Raw genomic sequence first — 20,640 nt, 5'->3', positions numbered from 1 at the left:
CTAGACTCCCTGACTAAGCAGCGGAGCCTCGTGAGCATCTGACTTTCTCTGGAGAGCGAGGTCCCGGGCCGGCTCCTTCTCAAGATAGAAGCAGGCTGAAGGTCAATAATCTCATGAGAGGCACAGCGTGAGGGAGGGAACCACACGTAAAGGCAAGTTCTGATGGCTGATCTTACCGCCTATCCGGTCTGTTAAAGTACATGGCCTGCTTCTTTGGGGGTTCTCCAGGCTGTGGCAGCAAAGCGCACTGTAAAAGTGCTAGGGAAAATGACTGCCACTCACTGCATTTCATTTTAGCGGCAAATGAGCCAGCAGGGTAAAGTGCGCACAAGCTGACTCTGGTTCCAGAGGATTCTCCAGGAGCCACCGTTCTCCTAAGAGACTAAGAGAAGCAGAGTGGGAACCTAAGCTAAGCAAAGATCCTCTCCTGCGAGCCTTGTTTAGAAAATGTTTAGTGGGGTTAGGGTCAGCGACCGTCAAACAGAGCAACAGAGAGGTGACGTCTGCCTGGGGAAGTGTGTGCAGTCCCTGTTTGGCAGAGGCTTCACTTTCTACTTCACCTCAACAGTGACGTTGAGCCTTTTATACAAGCGGAAAGGACTCTTGGCCCCTTACCCTCCTCAATGCCACAGGCCTAGTGCGGTCTGCATGACAGGTGATGTTAACAGGGAGGAATGTTACCCTCTCCGCCTAAACTCCACTTCCTGCAGGCATGGCAGTTTTATTAAAACACAGTTTTATTGAAACAGTATTTTAGGATATTTTTCAGGGGAGACAAAACCTGACTGACTTAACAGGAGGGAGAAATGTTTTTCGTTTTGTCTGGTCTCTGGCTGGGCAAACAGCACGGTTGTTATCTTCGTGCCCAGGACTAGACAGTATGTGCCAGTGACACAAACCTGATGCTCTTAGCAATGAGGAATGGGTGCATCTAAAAGTGTAGCCGAGGTACAGAGGGCAGGCGCCACAGCTGTAGACAGAGGGACTTGACAGATACCTGAACAGCCAAAGACATGGAACAGTGCAGAGGAGAAAATAAACATATCCCACATCTCTGACAGCACCACAGACAGCATCCAAACAGCTAAACAACCTGCCAGAAAAGGCAGCTGTGAACTCTTGGGATAAACAGTCCATCTAGAGCCTCCGAGGGCTAAAAGTGTCGAAAGTACACAGCCAACCACGACTTCTGTGCATGACGGGAATAAGTAAGAAAGGTGGGGCCGAAACAAGGCGTCAAGCAACGACACAACAAGCACTAAAGACCATAGCACAGTTGTCAAGCCACACTGTGATGAGCCCAGAGCTTAGACTGTGTTAGATGTTTCACCAAACACGAGACCAAGAGCGGTGCTGACTGTAGAAACCGGCATTGCGACACTCTGTGGGTCCAGAAAGGGAGCAAAATTCAGTCGACTTAGAACTGTTTTTCTGGGTTTATGGGAGACTCTCTGACAAGCCTGCTGCCTCTGTGAAGCTAACTGCATGGAGGTTTACATAGTCTGTGATGAGCTCAACTGTGTCTCCCCAAAAGCTGTATACTGAAGTTCCAACTCCCAGAAACTCAGAATGTGGCCTTATATGGACCCAGACTCTTCAGAGAACTGATCCGGGTTAAGGGAAACCTTCAGGACGAGACCTCACCCAATGTGACTGGCATCCTTACGTAAGGGAGAAATCTGGACGTGAAGAAGACATCACTCAGGGTACGATGAGGAGAAACCGGCCTCCCACAAACATGGAGAGAAGCCTGGAATGTCTCCTTCCTCACGGTCCCCTTACCTCCAACATCCACAACTTTTCAGAGGACAACTGGCCTGAAAAACTCCTCCGCCACTATATGTAGGTGTCAGCAGTAATAATTCCCTTTTATGTATGGCCCCATGTACTAATTCAGATTGGTCACAAGATCAAGACACAGGGCACAGAGGGACATGGGATACCTCAAAGCCATAGCATGGTATCGACATCGAAACCCCGATGAAGAGAACACACACTTCATGTGTTCCTGGGATGACTCACAGCCAACAAGAATGGGGCCTCCTCCCATGTGCACTGCTGCCAGGTCTCAAATATGCCTAGCCATTCCCACAAGGGCAAACATGCTGATCAAAGAATGCTGTTCCTGGCATGGGGAGGCCCTCCATGTAGTAAAGTCACAGTGGGCTGAGGGCCACCAGTGCTAATGGCCACAGGCCTCCAGACCGTAAAGCTCACCTGACCTTTAACTACAACCCACAGCTGTTAGCAAGCAGCAGAGTCACAACCACACTGGCTTAGAGGCAGTTGCAATGTCATGCCGGTCACCAGGAAGACCATTGTACTGCTCCTGGCAAAAGCTTGAATTATTTATTATCTATTTATTACTAGTACTACACTGGACTCCGGGGGATTTCTAGACTTTACTCTTTGTTCTTCCATTATGAGATAGGGCAAACACACTGATTTTTAATTTGGAGGCAAACTGACCCCTAGAGCTGAGTCACTGTCCCGAATGTGAGTTATGTCCTGGAGCAGACCCCTCATCCTTAGCCAAAAGATGCTGAAACTCAGCTGGTTATGCACTGGGCTCTCTATGTATCTGTGGTAACGTTTTCTCAGTATCATTTTCCGCTTTAATCTGAATAGAATGTCACTTCAGACTGTCGAAATGTCACTTCAGAGCATCACATTCAGCCTCTCTCCCATGGATCTTCTTGCGATAGACACCCTTATGTCACTGACCTCAGCTTACCTGTGAAGGTTTTAAATATGTTTGGTTCAGGAGATAAAACAACCAGCACAATGGAGTGCAGAGAGACAGAGGGGGCGTGGGGGGTTCTGCTGAGACTAGCAGTGCTAAGAGCCATGGAGTGAATGTAGCGCCATTTTGAAAATTCCAAGTCCACACAAAACAGGGATGTCAGCAAGGGGATCTACTCAAGTAGAGAGGTGAGTTGTGTTTCTAAGACTCATTAGCTTTCCTGAAGGAACCCAGAGAAGATGTGGGAGCGTCCACCCGAGAACTGGACGGGACAAGTGTCAGTCGGGACACCCTAGGAGGCAGAATCCTCTGCAGGGCTTCATGGGGGAAGGGACAAGAAGGACACAAATTCAGTGTCAGAGCTGGGACTTCCGTAAAGCCATGTGTTAAAATGCTCTTCAGCATATGTTGGTACTAAAATATAACACGCTAGGTTTACATGTTCAGAAATCAAACTGGAAAATGAACTCATGATCAGAGTTTCAGAAGCTTCCAGCCCACAGACTGCTTCTAAGTCAGGAAGCCTCCCTCAGACTGTTCGCCATGGTCACATTCCTGTCCCACCCCTGCATATTTTTGGTGAGACCAGTTGCTCTGAGAGTAAAATGTCTCACAGAGAACTAAGGAGTAGGTGGTCAAGATCTCGGGACAGAGTAATCATCAACCTCACCCTATTTTGCTACTATAATTTATTCCCTTCTTAGTCTATGGGTTTTTCATAAACCCCATTCATTAAGACCAAAGATTCTCAGACTCCACCCAGACCTACTGAACTGGAGATTCTTAGGGTGACACTGGAAAACTGTATTGTAACAAGTCCTCAGGGTGACGAGGGAACAAACTCAAGTCCAGAAACCACTGACAATTACCATCTATTTTCTGTATTTAACTCTGCACCAGGGGCTCCTTGGCACTTAAGCGCTATATTTAATACCAGAGCAAGCCTCTTTCCCCAGCAATGCCACCCTCCCTGTGAGATCCCACACTATCTGTCAGGAGGTGACATCCAGGTTTGTTTCCACAGAGCTCGGACAGTTACTCATGACCTGAGTGCTGGGCACGCTGGCCTTCCTGATCTGAGCACACGGCCTTGATCCCACACTCACAGCAGAGACCCTGCTGGTTACTGGAATTCATGACAGCATCTGGTTATTCTAGGCCAGTGTTTCTCAAGGTGAAATCAACAAGCAGAAAAATCACCTGGAAGAACAGAGATGGTACACGTGAGAGGGTCACGAATTCCAGGCCAGCCTGGGCTACAGAGTATGCCTGTCACACACACACACACACACACACACACACACACACACACACACACACACACACACACACACACACAAAATTACCTGGAAGGTCCTGTTCCTAGTCTCTTTAACCAGTAATTCCTAGGGCTAGGGCAAGAGAATCCACACTTTCAATACACAGTGGGATTCAATGTTTACGGCCACAGATGAAAATCATCTTGATAATTAACCATGGGTCAAATCAACTGCCTCTGGGTTTATGAGAACCCTGGCATAAACTAAAACAAAGTGGTAATTTTGCTCTACCTTGTGGCCTGCTACTTAAACATATATCGTGGGTCATGAGTCTTACAAAAAAAAAAAAAAAAACTCACACTTTGTATTCACCCTGGATTTACCTGTGAAGACTCTGGGTTAATTTTCTTATCAGATAGAGTTTTCCCTGGTTCCAACTTATGAAATTGAACTCCAAGGCTGCTGAACTTTATGTTCAACCCAGATATTGTGAAACCATATTGAAGGTATTTTCTGGTCAGTTTCTAAAGCTTCAGCAAAATGGAGGCATGGAATTTCAAGACACAAGGGAGGACACCCAGATATCTATCAAATTGTGGGTGTTATTTATAAGCAGTGTAGCATGTTCCACTTCTGAACCATCCCTACTTTAGCTATGAAAGTTAAACTTAGTCTTAATCCAGTGTTCCGTGCCCATGAGCTCCATGTTTCTCCACCCCCAGGTACCTGCAGGCAGCCAGTCAAAATAACCACCAAATAAGTAGATACTAAGAGCAGAAAAAGCCAGAATTAAGTGACTTTTAATGCTGCTGGAAAAAAAGAAATGGTTGAAAAACAAAAATTAAAAGAAATGACAAGATCTTCACAAAAATTATCACCAAGTCCTCTTGAAGCAACCCGTACCTGTCTTTATCTTGCCAAACATACGCCAATCCTTTCCCTAAGAACGCACTGTCTAGTTCAATTCCCACTAGGGCTTTCTATATTAAGACGCACATAAGCTATGGGTGACAGAAACACGTGAGAAAGCGTGCACACACTCACTCACCCGCACATATTCCTAAAGTGTTTGAAAATCATTAGCTTCTGCTAACTTATTCTTTTCTGAATTTGACAACAAACTTGCAAAGTTCCATTTCCAGGACTAATCTAAGAAAATAGCTTTAATAAACGTTCACAGAGGGGTTGGGGATTTAGCTCAGTGGTAGAGCACTTGCCTAGCAAGCACAAGGCCCTGGGTTCGGTTCCCAGCTCCGAAAAAAAAGAAAAAAGAAAACAAAAAATAAACGTTCACAGAAAGAAGGAACATACCTTTGTGCGGGTTTGCAAGAATATATTTAATTAAATTAATTAAAATATAATCTATCTGCAGCAAAAGTTGTCCTTTTTAGGTGTACAGTCTAGTAAACTCTGACAATGCACACAGCCATTTAACCACGACCAAGGCTGCTGAGCCCTGCTGCTCAATGGAGACACTGGGGCTACTGACATGGGGCTTAGGACTGCACAGGCCCCAGATCAGGTGTGGTCTAAATGTAAAATATATGATGGACACCAAAGACTTGGTTGAGAAAATGCAAAGAACTTAATACTTTTATATTTATTTTATGTGAAATTACAGTACTTCTTATGAATTGCCTGAAGTACAGCGAAAGTAATTTTACCTGAGTCTTTCCTCCTCTTATGAAACTATTAGAAAATTACAAGTGAATGATCTCACTTGTGCCCCAAGTTGCCTTTTACTAACAGATGGTTTTAACTTGCCAATTTGCAGGGAATACCACGTCCCAGTCCAAGCTCCAGGCAACTACCAATTACCTTGTTTACCTGAAACATTTGCTTCTAAGAGGTTTTTAAAATACTTCCCTTAAAAAATATCTATCCTGTAGCTTCTAATTTTTCTTAAACATTTTGTGGAGGATTTTAAGATATAATTTTTATCATTCATTTTTACCTTCACAGGAGTTTAAAAGACTCATCTATAGTAGTACTTATTAATCAATACCATTTTCATTAACTAGCCTCGAATGCACTTGGGGGGAGAAGCTGTCTTCCAAGGGATGTGCACAGTGGTCCTCAAATGAATGGAGGCCATTGTGCACAGACATACAACGGCATCTATTCACACGTGCGGCGGGAGATCTCAGCCAGAGGTGGGGAAGCTCCGAGAGCTTAACTTGGCCTCAGGAAGTGCAGAAAAAGCTTTATCCATGCTCACAGGCTGGACAGACACGCATAGCTCATAGCTTGGAGCTGGCAGATGTGGGGGAGAGGGGGAGAGGGGTGTTCTGGCCAGCTAGCAGACCTGTGAGGGAGGACCTGTGGTGCTCAAGGATAACAGCCAGAGACAGGCAGAGCCGGCCAACTGCATCCTGCCTGACTCATTCCAGCCCCGCCTGCTCCCTGTCTTCTTTGCTCCGGGTCCGTTCTAACTCAACCAAAAAGAATTATTATTTCTAACAGGCATTCGTGCTGCCTGATGCTATTTATACAGTCATTTTCACCTACTCCAGACTTTTTACCATCTGTCTCAGTTCCTAAAACACAATGAACACTCTAGGTAGCTATCTGCTTTCTGCCACTGTGTTTTGTAGTGCAGGAGGAGGCTGCAGAGGGTCCACATAAGCTACTCAAGACCTCCACCACTGAGCCTCGCCCACAGCCCTGAGCCCCGCTTTCTCTTAGGCTAACCTGGCTCTGCCTCTATGTTAGGTTTCTTCTCAGGAGTCAACTTGGAGCATTTCGACCCTCCCCTCACTTCTCACCCACCTCCACTTTCTCCTGCACAGTGCCCTGAGGATGACAAGAGCAAGGATCATCTGAGTTTTAAGCATTTTGCTCCTGGTCTCCTAAGGAGACTACAGTTTGTTTCTTGGGAAGCCTACGGTCTCTCATTCCCTTTGAACTTTTTATTTTTTGGTAAAAGCATTGCACCCAAGTTATAATGTTGCCAAAGAGATAACAGTCAGCCATCAACAGCGTCCACAGCTTCTAAACACAGCAAGCAGCACTCACCTCACCCCCTAGCCAAAGGATTCCCATTGGGTCTTTTGAATGTGCTCAGAACCAACAGTCTCTACCACAGTAGACTGGGTAAGGACACTAACTGTGGGGGCTCCTTTACTGTGACCCCCATGGTGTCAGACTGTTGGTGTCTGGAATCATGCAGGCAGAAACGGCACTAACTGCAACATTCATTCACCCTGAGTTTGCAGTGGCAACCTTCAGATAAACATAATTGTGATTTTAAAATGCACATGGTGTTGATGCATAATCAGGGGTGGAAATTACTCTGTCTGAAATATCAGAATGAGAGATGTCTTTTTCTTCGTGTGTCTGGAGGCACTGCCAATGCAAGGCAGTGGACGAGGTTTGTGTGCTTGATTACGGAATGGAAATGAACTGTACTGCACATCCAACATACACTATCCGATCACGCTGAGATCCCTGACATTGTTATTTCTGTCTCACAAATGACGTAAAGTCATGTTAAAAACAGGTTGGAGAGGTGACTCAGCTGCTCTTGTCGAGGACTCCCGTTAGATTCTCAGCATCCACATCGGGACACTCACAACCATCTGTAACTCCAGTAACAGAGGATCCAAGACTCACTGGCATCTATGGTGTACAAACACAGGCACACACATACATGAATTAATTAATTAGTTTCTACTACAAGTGGCAGAACATAGGGTCTAGAACTTGTTAGTCACTCAACTAACGGATTTAATATATATACATGTATATATATGAGCTATAATCTGATATAAACTGAGGCAAGAGGATCACAAGTTCAAGGCCAGACTGAGCTACATACAATCTTCTTGCCTTAGTCTCCCAAGAGCTAGATTACAGAAACAACAAGAGATTTTAATGTATAAAATGCGACTAGAGACTAGTTACAAGGAATTGCTGAGAGGTTCCGAGATCTGCCCCTGTGACCTGCAGACCCATTATGGCAGTGGAGATCTAAGTATGACATGCAGCAGACTTGACTGCAGTCTTGGGGGATAGAAATGGAGGAAATGTGAGAAAGATCTCATGGAACGGACTGATTCCAGTGAACAGAGTACACCCTACTACTGTATGTGCATAGAATACTCTGGATGGGAAGGGACAGATTCTGTCCCTTTACATAAATAATTCTGACCATAACTTGGTTCCTTTGTTGCTATGGTAACCAACAGTCTGGAACACAAACTTCTCAGAAGCAGGTGGGCTTTACATCACTGAGACATGGGCTCTGAAGGGTTTCCCACTCCATCACTTTGTCTCTGGAGGTGGAAGCGTCTGTCTCGTGTGGGCAGCTGTCAGATCAGGGCATGACGACAGAGGCATGTACATGAGCGTGTGTGTGTGTGTGTGTGTGTGTGTGTGTGTGTGTGTGTGTGTGTGTGTGTGTGTGTGGTCTTCCAGCTCTTCCTACAGGGGGATTGTGGAAAATGCAGAATAAACATGCTGTCAGATGGTGGGAAAATGGGTGCTTGAATGACAGTCACCTTTTCCGAAAGCAATCTGGTATCAACTATTATGTCTACATATTTATGATCTTTGGTCCACTGACTCCATGGATCAATTATTGGTCTTAAGTAATCTAGTGATCATTAATCATCTAAGTTAGTGATTATTAATAGGTGACAACTAAGGCTATTTAATAAGAAAATAGTTAAGAATATCAGAATAGCCAGAGGTTATTATAAACTTGATAATAAGTTTCTGTTGATGTGAGAACCACATCATATACATATATACTAAGAAATTAGTTACCTTGACCTCAGAAAAGTGGACTGAAAACATATCGGACTCCAGTAACACTTCCTTGTCATTTTCAATTTCCCTTTTTGTTTATAAGTTCCCTCAGCTACTGTCAAACAGATAAGAGACATCAAGAAGAGACGCCAGAGTGTTTTTGTCTTTACAGAGGCAGAAAGCACAAACAGACGGACTATAAAGTACAGAGTGGAACAGTTCCAAATAGAAAAAGGGATGGGTTATGTAAGTAACTTCCCTCCATAATATTATTGACTACATTTTTTCTTCTGAAGTTTCCAGGATCAAGGAAAACTTGAGATTGGAGACTCTCAGCACCATGACAACCTCAGCCTCCAGCAGTGACTACAGTAACACAGAGGACTGTATTTCTGAATGCAAATCCAACCGGAGCGCCTCGGTGGGCTACTACCCCTCTGAGAACACCTTCTCCTATGAGGACGTGGTCTCCCCGGAGGAGGCAGCCTCTGTGGAATCCTCAGCCCATTTTCTCCCTCCTGTCCAAGGTTCCTGGGGGACAGAGAGTTTAAGGAGACTCTTCAGGAAACGAGATCAGATGAAGCACGACCCAGAGCAGTTCTGCAAGCTAAGCATCACTCTCGCCTGGGATATCGATGTGGGCTCTGACTGTGCAGACTCACTAGCTAATCTGGATCTAAACAGCCACAGCCAGTGGATGAATAAGTGGCCAGAAGACAGGACAAAACTGACTCCCTACAAGCTGGATAATCTAGTACGGAAACTCGAGACATTTCTAGGAAAAGAAAAAGGTGGCCAGCATGACAGCCATGTGCTCCCTGAATCTACTCAGAAGGAAGATGTCTTCCTCAACAGCAGTCCCCCTCCACATACTGCTCAGGTCAGTCATCACGGACATGATGCTTGTCAAGACTTGCCCAAGCACAAAACCCTGGAGAATGAAGATATCTGTCAGGCCCCAGAGAATCCTCCAAGGTTGCTGAAAGATGAAGTTGTGGTGAGCACAGAGATGCCTCCCAGGAGAGCAAGGGGCAGGACTGGGGAAGACAGTGGACAGTGGAGCCTCACTGACTACCTGCTGTGAGGCAAGGTGGGCCCCAGGAGACTAGGACAGGGGGTGGGAGAGATAACAGTCAGGAGAGGAGAGAGGGTGGCACTGCAGGAAAGATACTACAGAGCACAGAGGGAAGGCACAACAAGCAGAACCAACAACCATGTAAAAATAGATGTGTGTGTTCTAGTCAATACGTCTGGAAACTTTGCTATATCGGGGCTCTTTTGGCAAACGGGCTTGGGTTCTATAAAGGAGTAGATAGCAAGCCCACTGCTGTTGGCACTATGTATATTTAACTCATCCTGTTTTCTCAGCAGGAGATAAGCCAGGCAGATGGGAGCTCCTTGGAAACCTCCTCCATGTCATCCCCTCGGCCGGAGGATGCTTCCCACTTACATAGAACATCTTGTGTGAACTTCCAGTGGGTCTTCCACTGGCTGAGGACACAAGTCTTCTCCCGATGGAGGAGAGAGCACCCTAGCCAGGCTCCTGTCAGCTGGCACCAGAAAGCAATGAGGAGGATACATTCTTTTAGAGGCAACAGAATCCAACCCCAAGAATGACTCGAGAATGAGTTCACCTGACATCCCCAGATTTTTAAACCTTTGAAGCCCCTTGCTCAACAATCCCTAAGAGGTGTGTGTTCTCTCCTCCACCTCACGGATGAGGAGATCAAGACCTGGAGTACACAGTGGGAGTTTCCAATCTTCATATTCCTTCTGAACCAGACACTTATTACAACCAGGAACAAATGTATCTGAAGTAGCCTGGTATCCTAGATCATCAGAACTGCTGTCTTGATGTTGGACATCATGAGTCCAAGGAGTGGTTCAGTCTCAGTACCCACTGGAAGCACAACCTATGCCATGCCACCGCGGTGGGGGCCAGTGGGATATATACTGCCTTCTGGAAATGAGGGTTTGCATAATGAAAGAGTAAAACACACATAAAATAGACAAAATGGAGCAAAATTAGGCAAAAAAGGAGGAGGGACAGGGGATGCCATTTAGGAAGCAACACCTAGGTTTTCCAAGAGTTAATTCTGCCTTCTGAGTTCAACAAGCATATTTCCATCCTGAGTCAACGTAGATTGCTTGGAGAAGACACACATGACACAGAGGGGAAAAAGCTGTGGGAACTGTTGAACAGGGGTTCCCATTTGCCTCAAGTCCACGTCTTGGCTGTACTGAAGAATAAGTCCACTTTAGTAAGATTTCTGGTTTCTGCTTACTCCTTGTAACCTCTGGAATTATGCATCAATACAAAGTATTCAAGCATTGCTCACTCATTCTAGTGTCCAATATGTTATCCAACCACAGCAGGTCCTCTAAGCCTCAGAGGTGGGAAGGGGTGGGGCCAGCCACTCTGAGTATCAAAAGGAATGGGCGGGAGCTGGAGAGGCCATTGGGGGGGGGGAGTTTTGCTGAACCTTCAAGTCTCCTGTAGAATTACTATAATTGTCAGGAACATGTTACTCTCATTAATCAATAAATTCTGGGCTCTATTATCTTATGACTGAAAACTTAAAACCACTCTCTAAAGTGTATCTCATCCTTGGGGAGAAGACTCAGTTGCTTGAATTAGCTGGGGGTGGGTATAACTTAGGCAATCATATTCTGGAATTCATAACACTGTAAAATGATAAAGGATACAGCATAATAATTTATCTAACTTAAGTTATTCAGTCCTCCGCAACTGCTAATGTTAATGTGACTATATTACAGACCAACCGTGAAAAGAACCCCACTAAGGGGTTTGGGGTGATTTATCAGTAAACAAGGGCAAAATCTTTTTCTGTTTCAAGACTTTAAGAATACAATGCAAATTCACCGTTCAAGTCTATTTAGGCACAAGAACATCGTCTGGGTATGCTGGTAAATACTTTTAGTCCCAAGCACTTGGGAGACAGAGGCAGGCAGATCTCTGTGAGTTTGAGACCAGCCTGATTTACATATCAAGTTTCAGGACATCCAAGGCCACATAGAGAGACTGTGTTTTAAATTCCCTCAAAAGATAGGAGAATAAAAGCAAAGCCAATGCTACATGGATTCCTAGAGAATGCTAAGGCTCTAACTTCAATATTAAAGGAGGTGTGGTTAGGAGAAATAATCAGTTCAAAAGGAAACTAAGTGAAGGATTTACACAGCACACGCGGTATCTGATCACGGGATGGCAGGTGGGTTTTATGTTGCGCTGCCTGCCAGGAGTCTCTTCCTGCTGCCCCTAACTCCCCAGCAAACAGAACAATGGTCAGCTTTCAGAAGAAACAAAATCCCCATCAGATAACACTGCTGAATGAGCCAGTCTTCAGCAGAGTGAGTGCAAAAGCCCTTGGATAAATTCCCTGAAAGATTATTACTCTAGATCAAGAAGTCCCCTTGCTAAACAATTTCCGTCTTATCCCACATTTCAAACAAACCTCATGGATTTAATGCCATTTTATTTCAGTACGGTATGCTTGATTAAAAAAAAAAAAAAAGACTACTTCCAAGGCACGGAGGGCATCTCTCCAATTTGTGGTTTTTGAAAGAACACTAATCCCATTACCACAGCACTCACTGTTCAGAAGGGAGTAAGAATGGTAATCGACTTGCATATTCCTTGTCTACCTCAATATCTATTATTTTAAGTTTAAAAAAAATCCTCTAAAATTCAAAGAGCAGTAACTCCCCTCTCCCCTGACCCTTATAAAACATCCCTGTAAGCCCACTCTCACAGAGCAGGCAGCATGTCAGGTGCCCAGTGTGCTCAGACTTTGGGATCTTGAGTTTTCCCAAACAAGGAATGGGGTGAAAAATACTTTTTATCAGTAAAATGGCATCAGAGTATTTATACCATATTGCAAAATAATTTCATTCACTTAAGAACCAGACATAGACATTAAATCCACTGTGTAAAAGACTGTCAGGAAACAGTATTTGCGGGTGAGTCAGTAGTCACACCACAAGTAGAAAACAGCCTACCCAACACCATACACCTTCAAGAGAAGTACTGTAGACTGGCTGGCAATATTCAACCTGAATTGCACCACAAGGACTGCAACAGTCAGACGAATCTTAGATTCCAGAACCTTCTACCAGACAGCTCTCTGGAACTAAACATGTTAGGATCACAAAACACAAAATACTTTTTTTTTAATTGAAAAAGGCAGAGAGACATGACAGGTCACAAGGGAGACAACAAAGAGAGACATGAAGGCCAACTGTTATTCATGATCTCCAACTGAATCTTTGATCGAATCCACAGAGCTAAACAAAACTTAGGCAAAGGATTCTTCATAACAACTGGAAAAAAACAGATAGACAGTACATAATATGATTGAGTAGCTGTGTCAGTCATGGTTCTCTGAAGGAACAGAACTTATAGAATGAATATATACTTATTATATATTTTATATAATAAATAACATGTATATGTTCATTAGAATGGCTTATAGGCTGTGGTCTAGCTAGTCCAACAACAGCTGTCTACCAAGAGAAGAGCCACGAATCCAGTAGTTGTTGAGTCCACAAGGCAGTATATCTCATCTGGTCTTCAGTATACATCAGAGTCCTAAAGAAGGAGGTCCTAATGACAGTAACAGAATAGACATGCCAGCAAGAGCAAGAACAAACAGGCAATGACCAAACTTCCCTCTTCTGTGTCTCACTTCAAAAGATCTGAAGTAAAGGTGTATCTTTCTACCTCAAAAGATTCAGATTAAAAGTGGGTCTTTGCACTTCAGATGGTTTAAGAAGAAAAATCACTCACAGATGTACTGAGCTGCATGGGTTTTAGTTCACTTCATGTTCAGTCAAGTTGACAACCAAGAACACCCATCACAATTGCTACCAACTGATGATATGGTTGAATATTTACTGTATAATAACTTTAAGGCTACATAAGAGACTATTTTTGATTTTTTACAAATAAGAAAAGAAAGCAAAGACCAGGAAACTTTAAGGAAAATAAACTCTAGGAAATAAGGAGTCTAGTTCTCTACACCTAGTATAACACTTTCATGACACAGTATCTTAGCCATATGTTCCCTTAAAATAACTAACATTTAAAGCACTGGAACAGATATTAACTGCTAAGGTGATATAAATGGGACAGGTCTTTAGACTCCTCCGTTCATCCTGGGACCTGTCTTGGGTTCCTTGGGTATTCAATACCTAACTGGAGCTCACAAACTGGTCTAGCTGAGAGCAGAATGGCTTCCCAGGGTTCTTCTAAAGCAAGATCTCAGCTTGCTTATCTTTGCTGAGGCCAGAAGAGTCTTGCCGACTAGAGGCAAGTTCCCTACCTTTCAATGACCTCACATCGCAAGGACTTGCAGTCTCACCTACCCTGGGAAGTACTCCCTGTATAGACCTCTGTTCCTCACCATGCAGGAACAAGTCTAAGAGTTCCTGAACCCTGCTTTGATGTTTCCTTTCAGAGCAGTACAACATCCAAAGTGCCTAGATGGGAAATGGTGCACACAAGGAAGACAAATGTGCACATAACACACACTGAACACTGCAAGCTGTGAAGAACATTCAGAAACTCCTACGGTTTCACCTTTTAATCCCGGGTTAAAGAACAGAGTTAGTGAGACTTCCTGGCTTTGGTCCCAGGTCCTCTAAACTTGCTGTGAATTCTGAGCAAGTTACTTAACCTCTCTGTGCTTTCTATTTCTTCATCTAATGCTAACCGCACTAACCTTTAAAAGAAAGTAGTAATGAGTATTTAGTACAAGGACTAATGGCACATTAAGTTTATAGAGTTTATATGCTGCTGACTGCTATCACATAAAGAACTCTGTCACAACTCCTGGTGGCCACAGAAGAAAACTCAAGTAAAATGTCACTGCCTCTCTACAGTCCCTCCCGATACACACCAGATACTCTGGTCTCAGACCTGAGCTCAGAGCGTCCGCAGCACTGGTTTCTGTGCGCTCCCGCCGTGGCTCAGGCTGCATCACCTGTCAGGAACGGCCCCTAATCCTGCTACATCTTCAGTCCACTCTGCCTCTCCTCTGTTTTCTAATCGTACCCTTCAAGCACAGACTATATTCAAGCCATGCTACAGAAGAGAGCCAGCAAGGTCTGGGGCTCAACCCCGCTCCTTGTGTCCCCGAGCCACACATTTTACTCGACTCGGGGAAATCAGAGCAGAGACACAGGTTCCCGTCTCTCCACCAGACAGAGGCTCTGATGATCTGCTTATCGCTGCCTGCTCCGAAGCCCCTGACCCAGTTTCTCACACAGAGGCTCCATGATAAACCTTTGGTGAAATGAATGGTTAATCTGCAGGAAACAATTTAAGTTGATAAGATCTGGGGTGGAATGTCGCTTCCTTTCATAACCTTCAGCCAGCTTCTGTGGGGGAGGGTATCTGCGCCTCAACCACATGGCCTGTACAGTTGGACTGGGGGTGGGCATGAATCATGGCCGACAACTGGGGTCACTGTACTCACGTGTGTTCACATGTTCTGCGTACGAATGTGTCCCGTGCTAACACTGTACAGGCCAAAACCACCACTCTAGGTGATTTCTGGATTGTTCCGGTGGTGGAGGGGGAATATGAGCTGATTGCCCTCGGCTCTCACGTAGGTTCCAGGTCTTCTGCTACGGCTTGACCCTCAGACTGTGAAAGGCCCTCTCCAAGGCGTGTCCTGGGGTTTTTCACATCAGTGTGCTTTTCACTGGAGATTTTATTGTCTCAAAGTTCCACCAAGCTTGGTGCTGAAAGGCTACCTGACGTCCCCAAGTCAAGAAGGCTGAAAAACCTCGGGGACAAACAATACGTTTTTAGCCAAGCTTGGTCAGAATGCACTTGGCCACGAGCTGGATGCTAATGATTGAACTGTTAAATTGTGTCTAAACAGAAGCACATAAAACAAGGTTAGGTACTAATTTGGTTGACAAAAATGCTGTGACCAGAGGCTGGCAGGAAATTAACTCTGCATTTCCTCTGGGAAAAATACCCAGTTATTTCAGGTTCATGCCAACTTAATAGCGCATCACTCTCATGAGGTGACAACAGACAGGAGTCTGGAGAGCACTCTCACCACAGACACTTTTTCCCTCTTCGCAGTGTTTTCAGAAAACAACCCCCATCCCCCAGAGCCTGCACCAGCTTTGGCCCCATTGTGCTCTCTCTGCCCTTCTCTGGGAATCGCTCAGCCTTACCAAGGAGAGCCTGCTGCTTTCCTGGCCACCTGGCCGGGGCTGCTGTGGGTTAGGGGTGTGCTGTTTTCTCCTGCGAGAGGCCAATGACTTGGAGGCCTGCCATTCTTATCATTTCCTGCTTGGAGCTTGGGTGTTAACCTTTCCCAGCCACATAGGAGCCCCACTGTGGGTGAAGGGTCTCTGGAAGGGCAAAACCAATACAGACCACTCTTCCCAGTTTGACAGGAAGGTGTCTACCATTCTGCTAGACAGGAGACTTGGTATGCACCCCAAGCTCCACAGAATAAACAGAGTCGTTAAGATAAATGGCCAAGGAGCTAGAGAGGACTCGGGTTCAGTTTCCAGCACCAACATGGTAGCTCATGACCGCCTGTAACTCCAGTTCCAGGGTATCTAAGCCCTCATCTGACTTCCATGGCACCACGCATGCATGTGGTATGCATATATATGTACACAAAGGCAAAACATACACATACATGAAATAAAAATAAATCTTTAAAAAATTTTTAAAAGACAATTGGACAAGCAGGCAACATGGCAATCCAGCAATGAAGGAAGCTGAGGCTGGAAATTTGTTAATTTGAGGCCTGGGCTACATAAGTCCCAGTCTCAAAATCCAAAAAAAAAAAGACCTCAGCTGAGCTTTTGGTGCCAGCCACTGACTCATACCCTGCTTCTAAAGTGACATTATAATACTAATATAGCTTTATATTTTATATGCATATATATAATATATAGCTTTAATGTGTAATTATTTGCTTTGCAGAGCTGGGAACCAAACAGGGCCTTGTGTAGCTCGGTAAAGTCTGGACTGCACACACAGCCCAGTAACAGAGTTTTGTCGTTTTGAGACCGACTGTGTAAGCCAGTCCAGCCACATGCTCATAATCTCCCTGCCTCAGCCTCCCATGCGTTAGGACTCAGGCATGCAGTGCCATGCCTGGCTCCTCTACTACTGGTTTTGCTTGTTGAAAAGGCCCAGATACATTCCAGTTGCCAGTGGCTACTTTCACCTAGTTTATCATATGAACTCCTTCTGTCTCCTAGCTCAAGGCACATCTCCACCCATAAGTCCCTAATAACTGCAGTTTTGCTCAATCCTGGATCTGAGTCTTTGTTGAATCTCTTGGCACCCTCTGCCTTTGAGAGCCAGTTCTCACACAATGGGTTTTCCTACAACAATTCAGTCTCACTTGTCTAAGCAAACATACATGGTATGGCTTTCATAAATTATGAAGAATAAGGCATCTGGAATCCCACCAAGCTCTCTGAAACCTTGAGAATGCCTCAGAAGCCACATGACCCTCAGGCAGGGCTACCTCCTCCAAGAGTAAACAATCTGAGTGCCCAGGCACGGGGTCTGGCTTCCTTACTTCATCCAGGAACCCCATGCTCAAGACCAGGGGCATCAGTGGAGGCTGTGCCCTGTGTCCTGGCTCTGCTCCAGCTCATTTGTTGGACGAAACCGCCATCCACACACACAACCGCCATCCACACACACAACCGCCATCCACACACACAACCGCCATCCACACACACAACCGCCATCCACACACACACACAACTGCCATCCACACACACAACTGCCATCCACACACACAACCGCCATCCACACACACAACTGCCATCCACACACACGCACAACTGCCATCCACACACACAACCGCCATCCACACACACACACAACTGCCATCCACACACAACCTGTCATCCACACACACAACCATCCACACACACAACTGCCATCCACACACACACACAACTGCCATACACACACAAAACTGCCATCCACACACACAACACAACTGCCATCCACACACACAACCGCCATCCACACACACAACTGCTGAAACGTTTCCAGGCAAGCTGAGGCACTGTGGCAGAGAGGGGGAAATCAAAGAATGTGGGTAAGAAAAGTTAGGTCCAAAGTAAATATAGTACGAAATGCCCAGAATAGCCCAGAAAGACAGCTGCTGACCTTTTCCTCTAAAACCTACATAACACAGTGCCAAGTGCCCTACAACACACTAAGGCCACGCCAGAATTACTCCTACAGAGAGAAGATGCAAAGTAAAATCCACACAAACAAGCAAGCCTGACAGTGCCATGACAATCTGCATTTGGGTACGAATATAAACAGGAAAAAGGACATTTGTGTACTACAGTTAGCAAGGGATGCTACACCACAAGTTCAAAGCTGCCATAATTTCTACAGATACTTCCTAAAAGAACAGGCAGAGCCTCAGTCCTTGGATCATGATGCACAGACCCTTGAACTGGGCTAAATGAGGAGATTAAAAAACCCATTTAAACCCTATTTTTCTACTTCTGAAGCAATGGAAGGCCTTGGCTTATTGGAACCCTCATGTGGGAACCACTCACCTCCAAAGGAAGGAAGAAAGGGAGGGAAGGAGGGAGGGAGGGAGGGAGGGAGGGAGGAAGAAGAGAGAGCATAGAAAGTAAGTTCATATTTGGTAGCTGTCACAGAGAAAGCATGGTCTTCTAATTAAAGAAATAAATGCATGACCAGAAAAAGCACCAGGCAGAGCACTGTGACCCATCCTGGTGAGAACTCATCCCAGCAGCACAGGTGACAATATACCTGTATGGGCCTTAAACTGGCTCTGATTCTGGGATTTTCTTTTCAAACCCCTAATACCTGTGTAGACTTTACCAATGGACTATTCCCAACATGAAAATCTATAATCCTAAATATTCTAAAATCCAGTCCTCAGCACCACTCTCAAGACATTTTAGGTACTGATACACTTCAGGTTAAAGATATTCTATCTTTACTTTTGTTATTGTTTTGGTAAAATATATTTCATATTAATTATGTTCACTCCACAAAAAAAAAAAAAGTCAGGAAATAGACACTTCAATTCCAGGGAACAGACTAACAAAGGGTGCAAGGGAATTATGAAGAAACGGGCACAGAGGACATAGCACTCTGTCAGAGGCTATACTATGTCAAAGGTTGTACTGTCAGAGGCTATACTATGTCAGAGGTTGTACTGTCAGAGGCTATACTATGTCAGAGGTTGTACTGTCAGAGGCTATACTATGTCAGAGGTTGTACTGTCAGAGGCTGCACTCTGTTGTCAGAGGCTATACTCTGTTGTCAGAGGCTACACTCTGTCAGAGGCTACACTCTGTCAGAGGCTACACTCTGTTGTCAGAGGCTACACTCTGTTGTCAGAGGCTGCACTCTGTCAGAGGCTGCACTCTGTTGTCAGAGGCTTCACTATGTCAGAGGCACTCTTGTCAGAGGCTACACTATGTCAGAGGCTACACTATGTCAGAAGTTGTACTGTCAGAGGCTATACTATGTCAGAGGCTACAAACTGCAGGTTCACAGCAAAGTGCTGTGTGGGTGGAAGCCATCCATGTTATAGCCTTTCTTAAACCAATGAGGAGAAGGTAAAGGATAGGTAGACAGAGGGCCCCACCTCATTCTTACACATGGTTCCGGCCATTCCCAAAAGTGGTATAACCAGGTACAACAGGCTACACCTGACCAAGAAAGCAAAATCAGTATCACAGAGGAAGGACAAAGGCATTACCTATGCTCTTGGGCACATCATACTGCATCAATACTTAAGTCCAGCAGCTTCACAACCAGAATCCTCCTGCCTCAACCTTCTAAGTACTAGGATGATAAACATGCCATGACACACCCACCTTGATGCTAATGATTAACATTGTTGTTGTTGTTGTTGTTGTTGTTGTTGTTGTCGTCTGAGACAGGGTGGCCCTTGTCAGAGGGGAACTTGTGGGAACTTGTGATGTAGGCCAGGCTGAGTAACTCACAGAGATCCACCTGTCTCTGCCTCCCCAAATGCTAGGATCAAGCTGTGCACCACTGTACCAGGCACTGCACTGCTAGTATTTTAGTTGATGCTCTTAAATACATATTGCTTCAACATCTAAATAAAAAACAAACAACATTTACATGGAGTGTTCTTAACTGCATGACTATAATGTGGGAACTGAGAATTGAAAGACAGAGAGAGGGCTGGAGAGATGGTTCAGAGGTTAAGAAGCACTGGCTGCTCTTCCAGAGGTTCTGAGTTCAAATCCCAGCAACCACGTGGTGGCTCACAACCATCTGTAATGAGATCTGATGCCCTCTTCTGGTGTGTGTGAAGACAGCGGCAGTGTGTTCACATACATAAAACTAAACCTTTAAAAATAAATAAATAAATCTAAAAAAAAAAAAAAGACAGACATAAGCCTTTAGTCATGACAACCCCCACAGAATATGTCTCTCATAAAAAAAAGCTCCTTCATCCCTCAAGAGAAGAGGAGAGAAAACAAGAAGTCTCTGGTGTAGAACCCCAGTTTCTACTTTGTGGATGTGAAAACCCAGAGGCTATCAGCACAGCCTTCAGCTTTGCACAAATGGTAGCCCTGTGTGTTCGCTTTACCACTGTCTTCTGTCAGCTTACAGAAAGTTGTTCCTTCTGAAGGAAGCATACTAAAAGCACCCTGAATCAAGAGTGGGAATCACCCATTAAATAAATAAGTATATAAACACATAAACCTAAGTGTTTGTGCACACCACACATGACTAGCCAATGACGTTTAATCTATCTGTTATTTGGCTCAGAGGGAATTATACCCGACCTTTGATGAACAAAGCATACGAAGTAGTGTCAGTGGGAAACGGATTCACTCACT

General features: G+C 44.9%; 2 protein-coding genes across 3 annotated transcripts in view; one reads left to right on the top strand and one right to left on the bottom strand.

The window, feature by feature from the left end:
* Nucleotides 1-20,640, bottom strand: part of Ppfibp1 (PPFIA binding protein 1) — a 139,322-nt gene that overhangs the window by 69,924 nt on the left and 48,758 nt on the right. The window lies entirely within an intron of this gene.
* C6H12orf71 (chromosome 6 C12orf71 homolog) lies at nucleotides 8,256-11,082 on the top strand. Of its 2 annotated transcripts, XM_032905417.1 has the most exons (3): nucleotides 8,256-8,336; nucleotides 9,048-9,748; nucleotides 10,123-11,082. In XM_032905417.1, the coding sequence occupies exons 2-3, from the start codon at nucleotides 9,092-9,094 to the stop codon at nucleotides 10,366-10,368; spliced, it is 903 nt and encodes a 300-aa protein (XP_032761308.1). In that variant the 5' UTR covers nucleotides 8,256-8,336; nucleotides 9,048-9,091; the 3' UTR covers nucleotides 10,369-11,082. The 2 variants fall into 2 exon arrangements, with proteins under 2 accessions (XP_032761308.1, XP_032761309.1); XM_032905418.1 differs by lacking the exon at nucleotides 8,256-8,336 and having other exon boundaries at nucleotides 9,092-9,748; nucleotides 10,120-10,427.

This window comes from Rattus rattus, chromosome 6 (assembly GCF_011064425.1).
Source record: "Rattus rattus isolate New Zealand chromosome 6, Rrattus_CSIRO_v1, whole genome shotgun sequence".
Taxonomy (NCBI): Eukaryota; Metazoa; Chordata; class Mammalia; order Rodentia; family Muridae; genus Rattus; species Rattus rattus.
The sequence above is the reverse complement of the archived record's forward strand: the minus strand, read 5'-3'. Positions and strand labels throughout refer to the sequence as shown.